The sequence below is a fragment of the Brugia malayi genome (assembly GCF_000002995.4).
Source record: "Brugia malayi strain FR3 genome assembly, contig: Bm_v4_Chr1_scaffold_001, whole genome shotgun sequence".
Lineage (NCBI taxonomy): Eukaryota > Metazoa > Nematoda > Chromadorea > Rhabditida > Onchocercidae > Brugia > Brugia malayi.
The window spans coordinates 12,394,960-12,408,865 of NW_025062475.1; the positions used below are offsets into that span (position 1 = coordinate 12,394,960).

The 13,906-nt window shown below is 30.7% G+C and overlaps 3 protein-coding genes across 3 annotated transcripts; 1 reads left to right on the plus strand and 2 right to left on the minus strand.

Moving 5' to 3' along the window:
• Window positions 1-1,140: 1,140 nt before the first annotated feature.
• Bm10631 (recombinant antigen R1, identical) lies at window positions 1,141-2,155 on the minus strand (the record flags this gene model as incomplete). The annotated part of the gene is made up of 2 exons (XM_001893655.2): window positions 1,141-1,524; window positions 1,919-2,155. 2 exons carry the CDS (start codon window positions 2,153-2,155, stop codon window positions 1,141-1,143), a joined length of 621 nt encoding a protein of 206 aa, XP_001893690.2.
• Window positions 2,156-7,055: 4,900 nt separating this feature from the next.
• On the plus strand, window positions 7,056-11,117 carry Bma-tre-3.2 (Trehalase family protein; the record flags this gene model as incomplete). The annotated part of the gene is made up of 13 exons (XM_043077627.1): window positions 7,056-7,189; window positions 7,420-7,520; window positions 7,712-7,947; window positions 8,045-8,191; window positions 8,454-8,470; window positions 8,788-8,955; window positions 9,189-9,336; window positions 9,536-9,698; window positions 9,761-9,984; window positions 10,167-10,316; window positions 10,440-10,514; window positions 10,765-10,821; window positions 10,923-11,117. 13 exons carry the CDS (start codon window positions 7,056-7,058, stop codon window positions 11,115-11,117), a joined length of 1,815 nt encoding a protein of 604 aa, XP_042933561.1.
• A 1,631-nt stretch (window positions 11,118-12,748) lies between these two features.
• Window positions 12,749-13,897, minus strand: Bm13238 (mucin, putative; the record flags this gene model as incomplete). The annotated part of the gene is made up of 5 exons (XM_043077628.1): window positions 12,749-12,898; window positions 13,149-13,250; window positions 13,432-13,542; window positions 13,653-13,757; window positions 13,865-13,897. 5 exons carry the CDS (start codon window positions 13,895-13,897, stop codon window positions 12,749-12,751), a joined length of 501 nt encoding a protein of 166 aa, XP_042933562.1.
• Window positions 13,898-13,906: the final 9 nt, after the last annotated feature.

Consider the following 13,906-nt stretch of genomic DNA (forward strand, 5'->3'; position numbering starts at 1 on the left):
ACCAGCTGAGAAACTTGTTTGTACGATCCAAACTAAACTCGTCGTGAACCGAAATGAAATGCAAGTGATGATTGCTCGGTTCTGTTTACCGACAACTTATGTTCATCCTCTTGACCACATCTGCTTTCTCTCTCTCTAATTTCCCTCAGAGAGTATCGATCTCTCCTGTTTCACCTTTCAACTTTCCCCTCTCCCCTCTAACTTAAACTAACTCTTTTATCTTATCTTCCTCAATCATTACTTATCTCAGAAAACAACGATTCTTCTTCTTTCTTTTCACTCTTTCCTGCAGCCCACAAAAGTTTTATTTTTACAATTTATTATTTCTGATAATCACATTTCACTTCATATTAAGAATTTTAACTTCTATAAATTCTGAGTAAACATAAGTTCAAACTTCACAAAAAAAAAAACATTTTGACAAATTTCTCTCTCATGTTTTAGTTCATGTGTCTCATCAAGTTGACATCATCCAAATCTTCTTCTCCCCATCTTAATCCATACATCTCATCTGGTTGACCTCATCTAAACTTTTCTGTCACATGTTTTATCACCTTTTTATCATCATACAGTAGTAAATAGATACTATCAAATCTGTTTTTGAGAAAGCAAAAATGTAAAGCAAACGAATGGAAAATATTAGAGTAACGGATAGTAAACAAAATGCTATCTTTATATCCGATATATCCGACGAATTAATCAATAAAATTTGATGCAAATACTGAAAATTTGAATGAATATCGCATCATTTAAAGATTAAATCAAATAAGATGGCTTAATGACTGATATCGGATGTGTTTTTTCCGGAAATGTCTTTAACGGAAATATTCGAAAAATACCATTGTGTGATGTATAAGCATGCATAACGCCCAAATTTTTGCTTTAGAAATTTTATTTATACAAAAAGACAGATGCATGCACACAAGTGCGCTTTATTACGTACGCTTTAATTATGTAACTTCATTACGTTTTACTTCATTTCAAACATTAATGCATAATTGATCTAACTTTCAAGCATATATATATTGATAGGATAAGTGCAAAGGTCATAACTTAGTTTTAAAATATACAATTGAAAAAGCAAATTTGTTTACTTACTCTTATAGATTGCAAAAAGTATCTCTTCTACCCATAAAATATTTAATTACTGATTAGTATTTTATCGTTGTCTTTTACTATTTCACTTTTAAAATTATCAGTTTGAGTAGTATTTTCAACTGCTTCCCAAATACTATTTCCATTTTCAAATTTGTCTTGCGCTTCGATGATCGCTTCTTCACCTAGTATCGCCCATAATTGAGTTAATTCCATCCGTTCTCTCTCGTTTAAATTATTTATGATTTCATCAATTTTAGTCTGAATCGTTTGTTGTGCAGTATCTCTGTCTGTTAGCAAATCTGTTATTTCGAAAAGAGTTCTCTTAATTTTTTCACTCCCACATGTACTGTTAACTTTATCCTTGAATATATCATAAACCATATTTTCGTATCGTAACTCTTCGTCAACGTAGTTATCAAATTGTTCCTGTAGTATATTAGTATTTTCTAATTGCATCTAATTTCTTTTACTTATTTATTTCTAAAATGAACAGAGTATCAATATCATTTTGTTATCAGTTCCAACAAATTTATTAACTTAATAGATAAAGGCCAAAATTTTTAATTATATCGATTCGTCTTCATTTCTCTTTACCATCATTAACGGATATCAATTCGGAAAAGAAACTTAGGAATTAATTATTTTCGCGTGGTGTAAAACTCAGTGCTCTGCTATCTAATCATTAATAACATTGACAAGATGATCTAATTTTAATAATTTTTGATAAAATTATTAAAAGAAACATTTCATTTTATTTTAATGCAAAGTGTATCAAATAAGATAGTCCTAGGCAGATAATCTTATCTTGAAAAATACTGACCAAAACTCCATATTTTGATGCCCATTTCCTGATTGTATCCATTAACTCATTTCTGGACAAATTCATTTCTTTAAAGAAACCGCAATATTCTTCTCGTGCTTCCTCTGATTTTGGCACAAATGGATGAAAATCATCTTCGATCCAAAATTCACAATTCGACTCTAACGATGTATATATCATAGCGAACAACAGCAGTAGTATCAATTCTTTAACATATTTCTCATTCATTTTTATCATTTTTCTATTCCTGAAAGATCAGTCATTTAATAATAATAATAATAATAGTAATAATAGTAACAATAATAATAATAAATAGTAATAATAATAGTAATGACAAGAAAATTTTAACATTTAAGGTAAAATTAGCAGCAAAATGAAATTAATATACAAACTGAAACTGAAATCATAGCTGTTTTCTGTATGACAAAGCAACAGAAATGAAATGGAGAAAACAGAAGGCAAATTGATGTAACACAGAAAACATTTGGCACATTGTTTTTATAACAGTTGAAGTGCTCAAAAAAACTGTTGTTAAAATATGTCTGAAATGAAACAGAATAATAAATAAAAATTTATTTATTTCATATTGCAATGATTTATTATAAATAATACTATTTTCGAGAATAGGATGAATCATCTTTGAATAATTTAAGCCTATACACGTGTATGACTTGTGATCAGTTCTTTTTTTTTCTTTTCATTTTGTGCAAATAATAACATTTTTACTGTCAACAACAGATTTTGTGGAAATTTTTGAATTCAATAACAATTGTTGAATTTTGGTTTTACTAATGGATTATCTTATGCAGTAGAAAGAGTTGGGTGTATTAAATAATGAAACCAACTTATGTAAGTTTCAATTAAATTATACATTAGAAAAATCAAGAAAAATTTTTGGATTGAAAGATATATTTGACTAGCAAAATATGCATATCCAAATAACAATCGATTTGAACAAACATTTTACACACACACACACATATATAACTATCTAATTTAATGAAAAATTGTCGCATAAAAGAACTAAAAAGAAAAAAAATTACTAAAAAAAAAAAAAAATGCGAATTGATTAGCTTCAAAAGCATACTGACTGAACACTGATTGATCAATAAATGACTGAAATTTTGATCTACTGCTCTATGACCTTTTATGGGGGTCAAATGAAGAATTAAGAATTGAACCGACTATAAATCTTTCGGAAGTGAAAACTGACAAGTTAATTAAAATTGATATGTAATAAAAAACTGAATAAGTATTTACATTTGAACATAATGTTCCATTCAATTTGTCGAAGTTTTATTATTGCGAAAGTGAATATTTGGTGATTAAATTAATTTCAAATTAATTCTTGCAAATTAGTATAATATTTTTATTTGCTCATTACATATATTTTATTTACACTTTTGTAACGCCGATCTTATTAAAATCGCACTACAATTCACTTTGAACTCATCAAAACTCAAAAAGTTTTTTACAGTTTTTTTCACAAAGGTCTCAAAGCAAAATATCATTAAGAATGAAAAGCACAAATTTTTTACATCTTTCTGAAATTCAATAGAAATGCCTATCACAATGTTTGCTAATACAGATTTGACAATAAGATTATTAACTTTATTTTCAGCTGATCATCTTAATTTTTTATTTTTAAGATTGAATTTGAACTCATATAGCTTGCTATGTTCATATTTCAACTCAGTAATATACTTTTTTATGAAATAATTGGTGGATGGAATTTAGACTCGTGACATAATTCCGGATATCGGAAACGAATGAGAGAGGTTGTGGAAATATGGACATGAAATACCAGGAAGGAATTTTAGGCAAGTCACTATGAAGTTTTCATTTTTTCCTTTAGAAATTCACAAATCATTTTCTCATTTTTTTTCAAGGTACGAAAGCACTGCTATTATAATTTTCTATACATTTTTCTAGATGCACTATAGAGATTTGACGCTAATTAATTCATTTGCTGAAGCAATCTCAACAGTAATTAATAAGTAGAAGAAGTTATGATCAAATATCTTTTAAGACCTTTTGATTTAGAGCTTTAATATGGAACAAAAAATTTTGCCGGATGAAAAATTAAAATTTCTATTTCTAACTTCCTTCAGCCAATCAAATCTGCCCTATGAATAGGCATGGCATACGGTAGGGAAATGAAACTGAAAGGTATTTCAGAAATTTACTATATTTCATTTTCTAGTCAATTTTAATTGTCAGTTAACAATTTTGAATGAGAAAATTCTTTCTCAAAAGCTACGATTGGCTAATATTGGGATTATTGCTTGTAAAGTATATCTTTTATAGAAGCATAATTAGATGCCTCGGATTATCTTCCTTCCTGCAAATGTGAGAATGATGTAGGAATTTTCATTTTCACATATTTCTCATTACAATGCTTCAAAAAGGATCATACCTATTCTATTATTTGCACACTTTTCCTTTCAATAAATAATTTCTTATCATCAGTAAATATTAGGATGGATTCTTTTAATGACAATTGTGACAATTGTGTAACAATTCTATTAAATCTATTCACACTTCAGTTTATTTCAATTAACTCATCGAATTGCTTTTTTTGGTTCATTTTCTTGCACCCTGGTGAATTTATTTAGTGTAGATAAGAACTAAATCTATCACTTTCTTTCGTATATTTTCCATTGTCAAAGTAAATTTTTCATCTGCATATTCACAATTAGTAATTTCTCAACGACCATCACATATACTCCATCACTGTAAAGGTCAAACAGGGATAATGCTTAATTAACGATTACATGATATTAATTGATTTCGTATTGCATAATTACTTTGTTATAAATTAACATATTTTCACATTCCGATATGATACTGAAAGCCAATTTTTGATGTAAATATGTATAATTACTGAATGTTGAATATTTCTTTATATCAAATATTTTTCTCCACTTACTTTACAGACTCAGACTCAACAGCCGAATGGTTTTCCACGATAGCTATATCAGGGTGATCATTCCGTCGTATGTTTTGTTGTCTTCACTCTATGGACATTTATAAAATTCTTATCAAAAAATAATTTCATAGCTCCTTTTCATGTATTCATGCGACAATGAGTCATGGCCAAGAGAAAAGTTGCATTCTATCACATAAATTGGCCTATTATTTGCACATTATAGTGTGAATGAAAGTCGATTTGTGTGAAATAATATTTTCATTTTTTTTTTAATTTTGATTTGTAGTGATATATTTTTCAGAATTACGTGATATCTCGTTTGCCGCAATCTCATCCAACTGTTGATTTTACTGGTAAGTGTTAAATGAGTTGAACTATTGTTCTGTGTCTATTTCTGATTTATTATAATTATTATTATTATTATGTTTTTGTTGGATAACACTTCAGGCTCGTTTGGTATCAATGGTCAGATCCGGTTATGTTTATCTTTGGTATAAGGATCATTCAGTTTTTTCACTGTAGATATATGTTTATGCAAGTTTTTTCATATGTTTGAAAAATACATTTGTAATTTTTTCTCATACTTTTGTATAATTATAAAATATTCGTCTGTTTTTAAATACATATTTTTGTGTAGCACTTCAATTTAAAGTACATGTTTTAATATCATTTTTACACCTGCTTTGAATAATGTTGTTTTATCGTCCTTTTTAAAGTGCAAATTTTATATTTTTTGACACTTTAAAAAAAAATCACCGATAAAAAAACAAAATTATTCAGATTGCACTGTTTTATGCAATTTTTTGCAATCATTTTCATTTAATCCTAATCTAAGATAGTCGTTTGTTTGTTTGTTTTTCAACTTAATTAAAATTAAGTTGTGATTTTAAAAGAAAAAAATTAACTTTTAATTGCAAACATTTTTCCTTTTTTGCCTTGTACTTGTTTACTTTTCCTTCTTTTTATTTCTTCTCTTTACCAAATACTTCAATTTTTCATCAATTGACCATGCATAAATTTTTTGTGAAATTTGTTTGCCTTTTTAACTTATTTTTATTCTTTAAAAACTTTTTCATTAATAACACAATTTCTTTAAATCTGTTTCCTTAAAATCGATCCACTAAATCAGTTGAAAGTTGATTATCTTATCGGTTGAGTTAATTGTTTTTTGAGTTAATTGCTGTTGTTTCAACAAGACATTGTAAATATTTGAGATTCTTATATTTGGCAAACTTTCTGAAGGAAAAGCACTGTGCACTCTAGCATTACACATACTACTTTTTAAATTTGTGGAATTCACAGAAATGAATTTAAAGATTTCCAAATACAATCAGAAATTTACTACAATTTGAAACATTTGAAATTGCTGAAGAAAGTGTATACGTTTTAGAAAACACAAGAGAATATCCCTCTTCTCTTTGTGACAGTTTTTACTACCCTTACTTCCTCTCTACTTTTTGTACTCAAAACTATTCCCTCCTTTACTTGAACAAATAATAAAGTGGAGTAAAAGTTTTTAGCTATTCGTTCAAAGTATAAGTTTAGATCTCAAAATGAAATCATTTCTGCAGCGCAGAAATTTGTTGAGCGTTTGCTTCTTAACTTTAGATCCATTTTCAAAACAAAAACAATTGTTTCACAGCTTCAAATGAATAAAAAGCGGTAAAGATGGGATTTATTGCAGTCTATGCAAATTTCAGAATAATAAAGAGTTAAATAAAATTTGTTAATATAAAAATATTTGAGTGTTTTGCAAGCAATAGTTCTTTGTGTGCCGCAATTTGTGAGTGGTTGTGCAGGTGATTTCAGGTTGTCTTGTCTCTCTATTAAAGACAATTACAGTTCACTGATATCAGACAATATAAAGGTTCTATACACTTCGATTTTAATATAATTAGTTAATTAAGCTAAGAATTTTAGCTTCTTAATTAGTTCTTTACTTTCCTGCCTTCTTCACATCCTAAAAAAAATTTTTCATCGGGAAGAAACATCCATAAATGCAGATTCATGGAAGGATGTAATCAGTTCATCCAGTGGATAATAGAAATGGAAAGTAAACATAAGTTTAGTATTGGAAACTGACCGATGGTCATCGGTCATCCCAAGATTTAAAGCGAAGCCATTAACAAATAGATTTTCTGTTGAAATCTCATAAATCAATATTTCAGAATGCGGCACTACATAATTTGCATTCGCCTTCTATTTATAATGGTTACGTTGATAAGATCCGTCTTCTTATCACAACCATCTATTCTAGAACTCGATAAGGTGATAGCAGATATTGAGAGCACAAAACAGAAGAACAACGAAGTGTGCGACGAAACCGATAAAATTGCAAATTGGTTTGTGATAAGATTGTTAGCCAATCAAAGATGATAAACAGATTTGCAATATAATCAGAAAATGATTAGATTGCATTCTGCTACTTTCACCCAATTCAAATTATCTTCAACCACTCTTAGATTCCAGAATTTCTAATAGTCCAAGAATGTGCCGACTTCAGCTTGGCCTAGTGCTAATTGCAAAACCTGCCAAATGCCAAGTCAAATCCAACTTCCTTCTCAAATTGCAGGAACATATACTGCAGTGGTCCTATACTCACCGCAATGAATTTGCATCAGGTGGAAATGGATTCAAAAACATTCGTCGACAGACCGTTGAAAGCCGATCCCGGTAGAAACAAAGTTTCAGATTTTCAAGAATTTATTTGGTATTTTAAATCAGAAAAAAAAAAGTGAACGCCTTGTAAGATACGGCAAAAATGTATTCATCAGATCTTCGTAACAAGTGGTGTCACTTCCATATTTTTGCCGGAGGTGGCGACTCTACGTTTAAATGATGATTATGCACTTCACGGGTTTCAGACGTGGTTTTACAAGAATTTAAAAAGGAATTCGGAAAGACAAAGATAGCAAATATTAGTGTGCAGAAGCTTATAAATTTTCGAAATCGCTTTTTTGGTGAGCCAGGCACGGAATTGAAGGGTTGCGTTATTCCGGAATGGAAGGAATTACCACCGAAAATTGCTAGGATAAAGGATGAAAACCTGAAACGTTTTGCACTATTTTTGAATCAAAGATGGAAAGATCTATGCAGACAAGTAAGAAACGAAACATTATTTGTTCTTTAAGGAACTAATTAGTTGGGGTCAAACTTATTTGAGATCAAAGGTGAAAGATCAATTTATATATTTTAAGATGACTAGAATCGAGAATCCTAAACAGAATTCTCTGATCGAAGTACCCCATCCATTCATTGTCCCAGGTGGTCGATTCAGGGAATTTTATTATTGGGACGCATATTGGATTGTGAAAGGTTTAATTGCAAGTGACCTACTCGTAATGGTCAGGAATATGCTGAAGAACTTCATCCATTGTGTCAAAAAATGAGTTTTTGTTGCTTCGAATTAACAAATTAATAATGACCTATGTTTCATCATTAATATTTATTTCATAGGCGAAACCTCCACCAAATACAAATCTAATTCTGACAACAACAGCAACTATATTCTGACAACAACAGCAACTATAATAATAATAATAATAATTTCTGATCTAAAATAGACATCAAAAAAACAGGATTGTTAACATATAAAAAGTAGCTTAGATCAGAAACAAACTGTGGTAGATCTTTTAGCGAATGAAAAAAAAAAAAAAAAAAAAGAAACAATGGTTTAATGTGATCATTGTGTGTGACCAATCAGAGAAAATTTCTCGGAAATTATTTCGTACAGCAGACTGAAGTAATTTGTGGTAGAGTGTAGCATTTATTGGAGAAGAAATCATAATTCTCACTGTTTTCTACAATTGTTGTTCCTTGAGACTTTTCTTTTCCTATCAACCGGAATAGCTTACTGAATATCAGTCCTGGCATGGCTTCAGAACTGCTTCTTTAATCTAATCAAATTATTGTGCATTTTCAGAATAGTCTTTCCTTTTAGGTTTGGATTTGTACCGAACGGTGGACGTATCTATTATTTGAGACGTTCACAACCACCATTTCTCACCCCAATGATGTACGAATATTACGAAGCCACGGGAGATATTGAATTCATAAAGGAAAATTTCAATCACCTTGTAAAAGAATATGAATTTTGGGTTCAAAACAGGTAAATATGATCAGTGGATGAATGTACTCAAGATTTATTACTTCTCAGAGACTTTTAAACCAAACTTTTCTCTCAATTCTCATGGGAACGATCAACTGGTGTGCAGGTAATGCAACTTACATTGATCTATGATCTCTGATGCAGTGCCAATATGTCGTTTTCGAATATCAATTGATTCTGAAAAGTTGAGCGATAGAAGAAGTATAAAAAATAAATGGAAAATGTAAGGTCAGGTCAGTATCAGTGATAGATGAGAAGGGATATAAACACAAAATATATCAGTATCATACTATTTCAAATGTACCTCGTCCGGAATCATTCCGAGCTGATATTCGAGCTGCAGTAGAAGTTGGGAAAAACGACAGGCAGAAATTCTTTCAGGTATTAATATTCATATAATAAAATAGAATAAAGGAATATCCTGAACGAAGCACTATAATCGATCGCTTGCAGAGTGTTACGAAACTATTTTTGTTATTTTCAGGTGAAATTCTCATTGAACGCTAACAGAGACGAAATAGTGTTGTAAATAGTGTGTGAGTGAGTAGTGGCGACAATTGATAGCAGAGCTATTTTGCAGGATATTGCATCAGCGGCGGAATCCGGTTGGGACTTTTCGTCGCGGTGGTTCAGAGATAGAAATACAATGAAAACCATTGAAACAACTAATATTTTACCGGTCGATCTGAATTCACTGCTCTGTTGGAATGTCAATATTCTCAAATACTTTGCTAATATCATCGGTATATTTCCCATTGCTTCCTTGCACTTGCAGCAGTGCAAGTAATAATATCAATTACAACAGGTAATACACAGAAGGCAGAGGAATTTGAGAAGAAAGGACAAGAAGCTTGGAAAGCCTTAAATGCCATATTTTACAATAAATTGAAAAAGGCTTGGTTCGACTACAATTTCCGCATCAAATCACATAATACCTTGTTCTACCCAACCGTTGCAATGCCTCTATTCACGGGCTGTTATACAATGTTGGATTACGGTAAATCGACAAAAGTTATTGACTTTATGAATGTAAGTTTCATAGAATTGTCAAATATACATTGTAAGACAATTGCGCCAACAAAACTGGTGTGGAATTTGATGAATGATCAATGAAGTGCTATATCAATCGAAATAACAGAAATTTTGTTTTAAATTCGAACTTTTCCTGCTATTATCTCTGACACTTTGCATTCATTAGCAGCTTATTGTAGGAATCAAATGTTTTCAATTATCCAAGTGGTATACCGGCAAGCCTAAAGAATACCGGACAGCAATGGGACTTGCCGAACGGTTGGCCTCCCTTGCAACACATAATCATTGAAGGGATGCGGAAATCCGACAATCCCGAAGCTCAGGAAATGGTAAATTAACATGGAATAATCATTTGTGTAACAATCCAAAATCGCCGATATATTCTTTTCAAATTTTGTTGAGCATTTTAAAAGCTCTGAAATCAATAATGGTTCATTATAAGACTCTTACAGGCATTCAAATTGGCACGAAAATGGATATTAGCCAATTACAAGATATATAATACAACCAAAAAAATGTGGGAAAAAGTTTGTCTTGGCATTTCGAGTCATAATTACGCATAAACAAAGTTAATAGGCCTAATTTTTAGCTTAGACTCAACTACTGATCTTTTCGAGAAGTTCATTTTATAACAACTTTTGCGTACTACTATCCACCTCTCCATTCATTTTTCATCAGTGCCAGTAACAATTATTGATCTCAGTAGAGACTGGATATCTTATCCACAAGTGAAACTTGACAATTAGTTCATCTTAACACTCATTTCTGTTTGTTTAGATTGATGTTACTGGGACAATTCCCAAGCCAGGAGCTGGTGGCGAGTATGACGTACAGGTATTCCACTTATGAAATTCATTTTATTTCGATGAAATATTTATGCACTTATTTCGATCAGTTTATCACTTCATCACAATCAGTTTTATTCTTTTTTCTAGGATGGTTTTGGATGGACAAATGGTGTTGTCCTAGACCTTTTGACTACTTATTATGATCGAATGACTATTGGAGACATTGGACAAAATGTCACGCATAGGCCATCCGTTAGACCCTGTCGCAGTAAAACGCATCGCATCCGTTACAGACTAGTTCCATTGCTTTGCACCACCGTTTTTTATTTCCTCAGATTTTAGCTGTTATGCACAGAAAATGTATTTAATTTTTCTAAATTGGTTTCATCATGGCATTTGCCAATCGATCGATATGCATTAATAAAGTATTTTTGTGGATTTGAGAGATTGTCATCCGTGCAACAAACATTTCCTCTAGGGGGAAAGGAGAGAGAGGGAAAATTTTTGATGCGGAAGGACATACAATTCACCACCATTCTTAACTTCTTCTACTGTTTGCTTCTTTCATCTATTGATTTAACTAAGATCAAAAGAGTTATTTACTGGGAAAAATGATTCTGTTTCTTTTCGATATTAATAATTCAAATTTTAATATGAATTAAACTAACATCCATCAGAGCTGTTCTAATGCAATAATCAAACCCATTAATACTTCTCTTTCAAAGAGAACATTTTGCAATTCTCTTAAAGATGAACTACAACAACAAGGATCTTTCTTAGTTGTCGAAATATGATTACTTCTGCGTGATAATTTGCAATTGAATCAGGAGAGATCAGTTAGATTTGAAGTAACAAACATTTCTAATAAGTATTAGATATCATCAGTGACTGTATCGTGGTGAACATGATGTTTGAATAATGAAAAAACAAATTGCAATTTGTAAAATATTACAAAATAATAAGTGGTATGATGCTCTGAAAGGTTTCCTATAAATAGTATTTCTATAGATATCTAAATCTTTTATAAAGTCTAAATCTTTTATAGATTCCATTGCATACTGGACGTAGTTTCAGTATGAGGTGGTATGGAACATGAGGATTATATGACAATTCCAATCCCGATCTTTTGATCCCCAAAAATTCAAAGGATGGAGAGAATGAAAGTTTCCCTGCACCACCTCCAACATTCGCTATTTTTTTTATTCCGATATACCGAATATATGTATTGCAAACGAGTGATTAAGTGGCAGCAACTTCATTTGTAAAAAGATCAATGTAGTACAATCAATAAATACAAGTATAAGGTAATAAAGTAGTGAAAAACAATTATATTTTCTTTCGAGATCCTTTACCGACATGTTGAATATGTATTGCAAATGATGAGTTATTAAGCGGCAGTAAATATAAGTATAAATAAAGTCAATAAATACAAGTATAAATAAAGTAGTGCAACAGTGGAAAAATATAGTACAGTTCCCGATTGTACACGTGAAAAAAAAAATAAACAACAAACAATAAATGGTAGTGAATTATGTGCAAATTTTGCGCACATATCTAGAAACAATAAAAAATACAATCAAGATCATATATAAACATCGATAAATTCAAGTAATGCTGCCACTTTTATAGATAAAAAAAAAAAAAAAAAAAAAGAAACAAAGAAAGAAAGAAAGGAATTGAGAGATTATTGAAAAAATTTGTTTGATAAGTCGAATATTCATCCCTACTGTATAAAATTTGATTTGTTGACTGACTGTAGCATTAAAAATTGAGATTCCATAGAAAAAAGTTAATCGCAAATATCAGCGACTTATGTTTGATGAGGTGGATATTCATCATTGTTGTGTAAAACATAACTTCTTGACTGACTTTACCATTCATTCCAAACAGACCAGATTGACATCTAAGAACAACAAAGTTCAAAGGAAAGAACAAAGTTCATAGAAAACAGAAGTGAAGTTTACGTAAGGTCATCATAACGAACAAGAGAAAATCCTCACCTGTTCATGAGTTCGTGGGAATGAAGAATATGCAGTTGCTTGTGCAACTGATGGATAAACAACTGGTTGTTGACCATAAAACATACCAGAGCCATATTGTCTATTTACAGTGGACGGATTCTGCTACAATATATATATACATATTTAAAGTATAAATTTCTTTCGTTTGAAAAAAAATAAATGAAATTAATTGTTTCTGTAATGTCACATTCATTTCAAAGATTAAATTGCTAAATATATGAATTAAATTGCTAAATATATGAAATAAAAATGATAAAATATATGAAAAAATAAAAGTATGACGAAGTAATAGTTGAGAATTGAAATTTCAGACAATATAAGCATATTTATTTACAGTAGATGAAAAACATACCGGCATTTGATAATAACCAGACATCGGAATACCGTATCCACTTGGTTGTCCAATGTTTCCACTTGCACCGTATATCGTTCCTGCTTGATTATATAGCGTCGTCTGGAAAATGGAAATGAATAGAAAATATTATAATACAAATATAATATGTTGCAATTTTTCAATACTACTACACGTAATGTAGACTTAGCAATAAAAATATGGCATGGCGAGAACTCTAGTAATACACAAAATAACAATAACTATCAAAAAAGAAAAAATTACAATAGCTTACAATAGTTACCTGTGCAACTGATGCTACACAATAAACTGGCATCAAATAATAATTATATCCATTCATCGCCGCATTTCCTCCAATTGAATCACTCGTTGTTGCTGCTGCCGTTGGCGTAGTCTAAAATATTTCACGTACGAGATCCATCAGGTAAGAGGTAAAACAAAATGTAAGGTGACTTTTCCACAACCTTAGTAATGCATGAAATAATAATAGCTAGCAAGACTTACCTGTGTAACTGATGTTGTATAATAAGCTGTCATCGAATAATAATTATATCCACTCATCGCCGCATTTCCTCCAATTGAACCACTCGTTGTTGCTGCTGGCGTAGTCTAAAATATTTCACGTACGAGATCCATCAGGTAAGAGGTAAAATAAAATGTAAGTGACTTTTCCAACCTTAATAATGCATGAAATAATAATAGCTAGCAAGACTTACCTGTGTAACTGATGTTGTATAATAAGCTGGCATCGAATAATA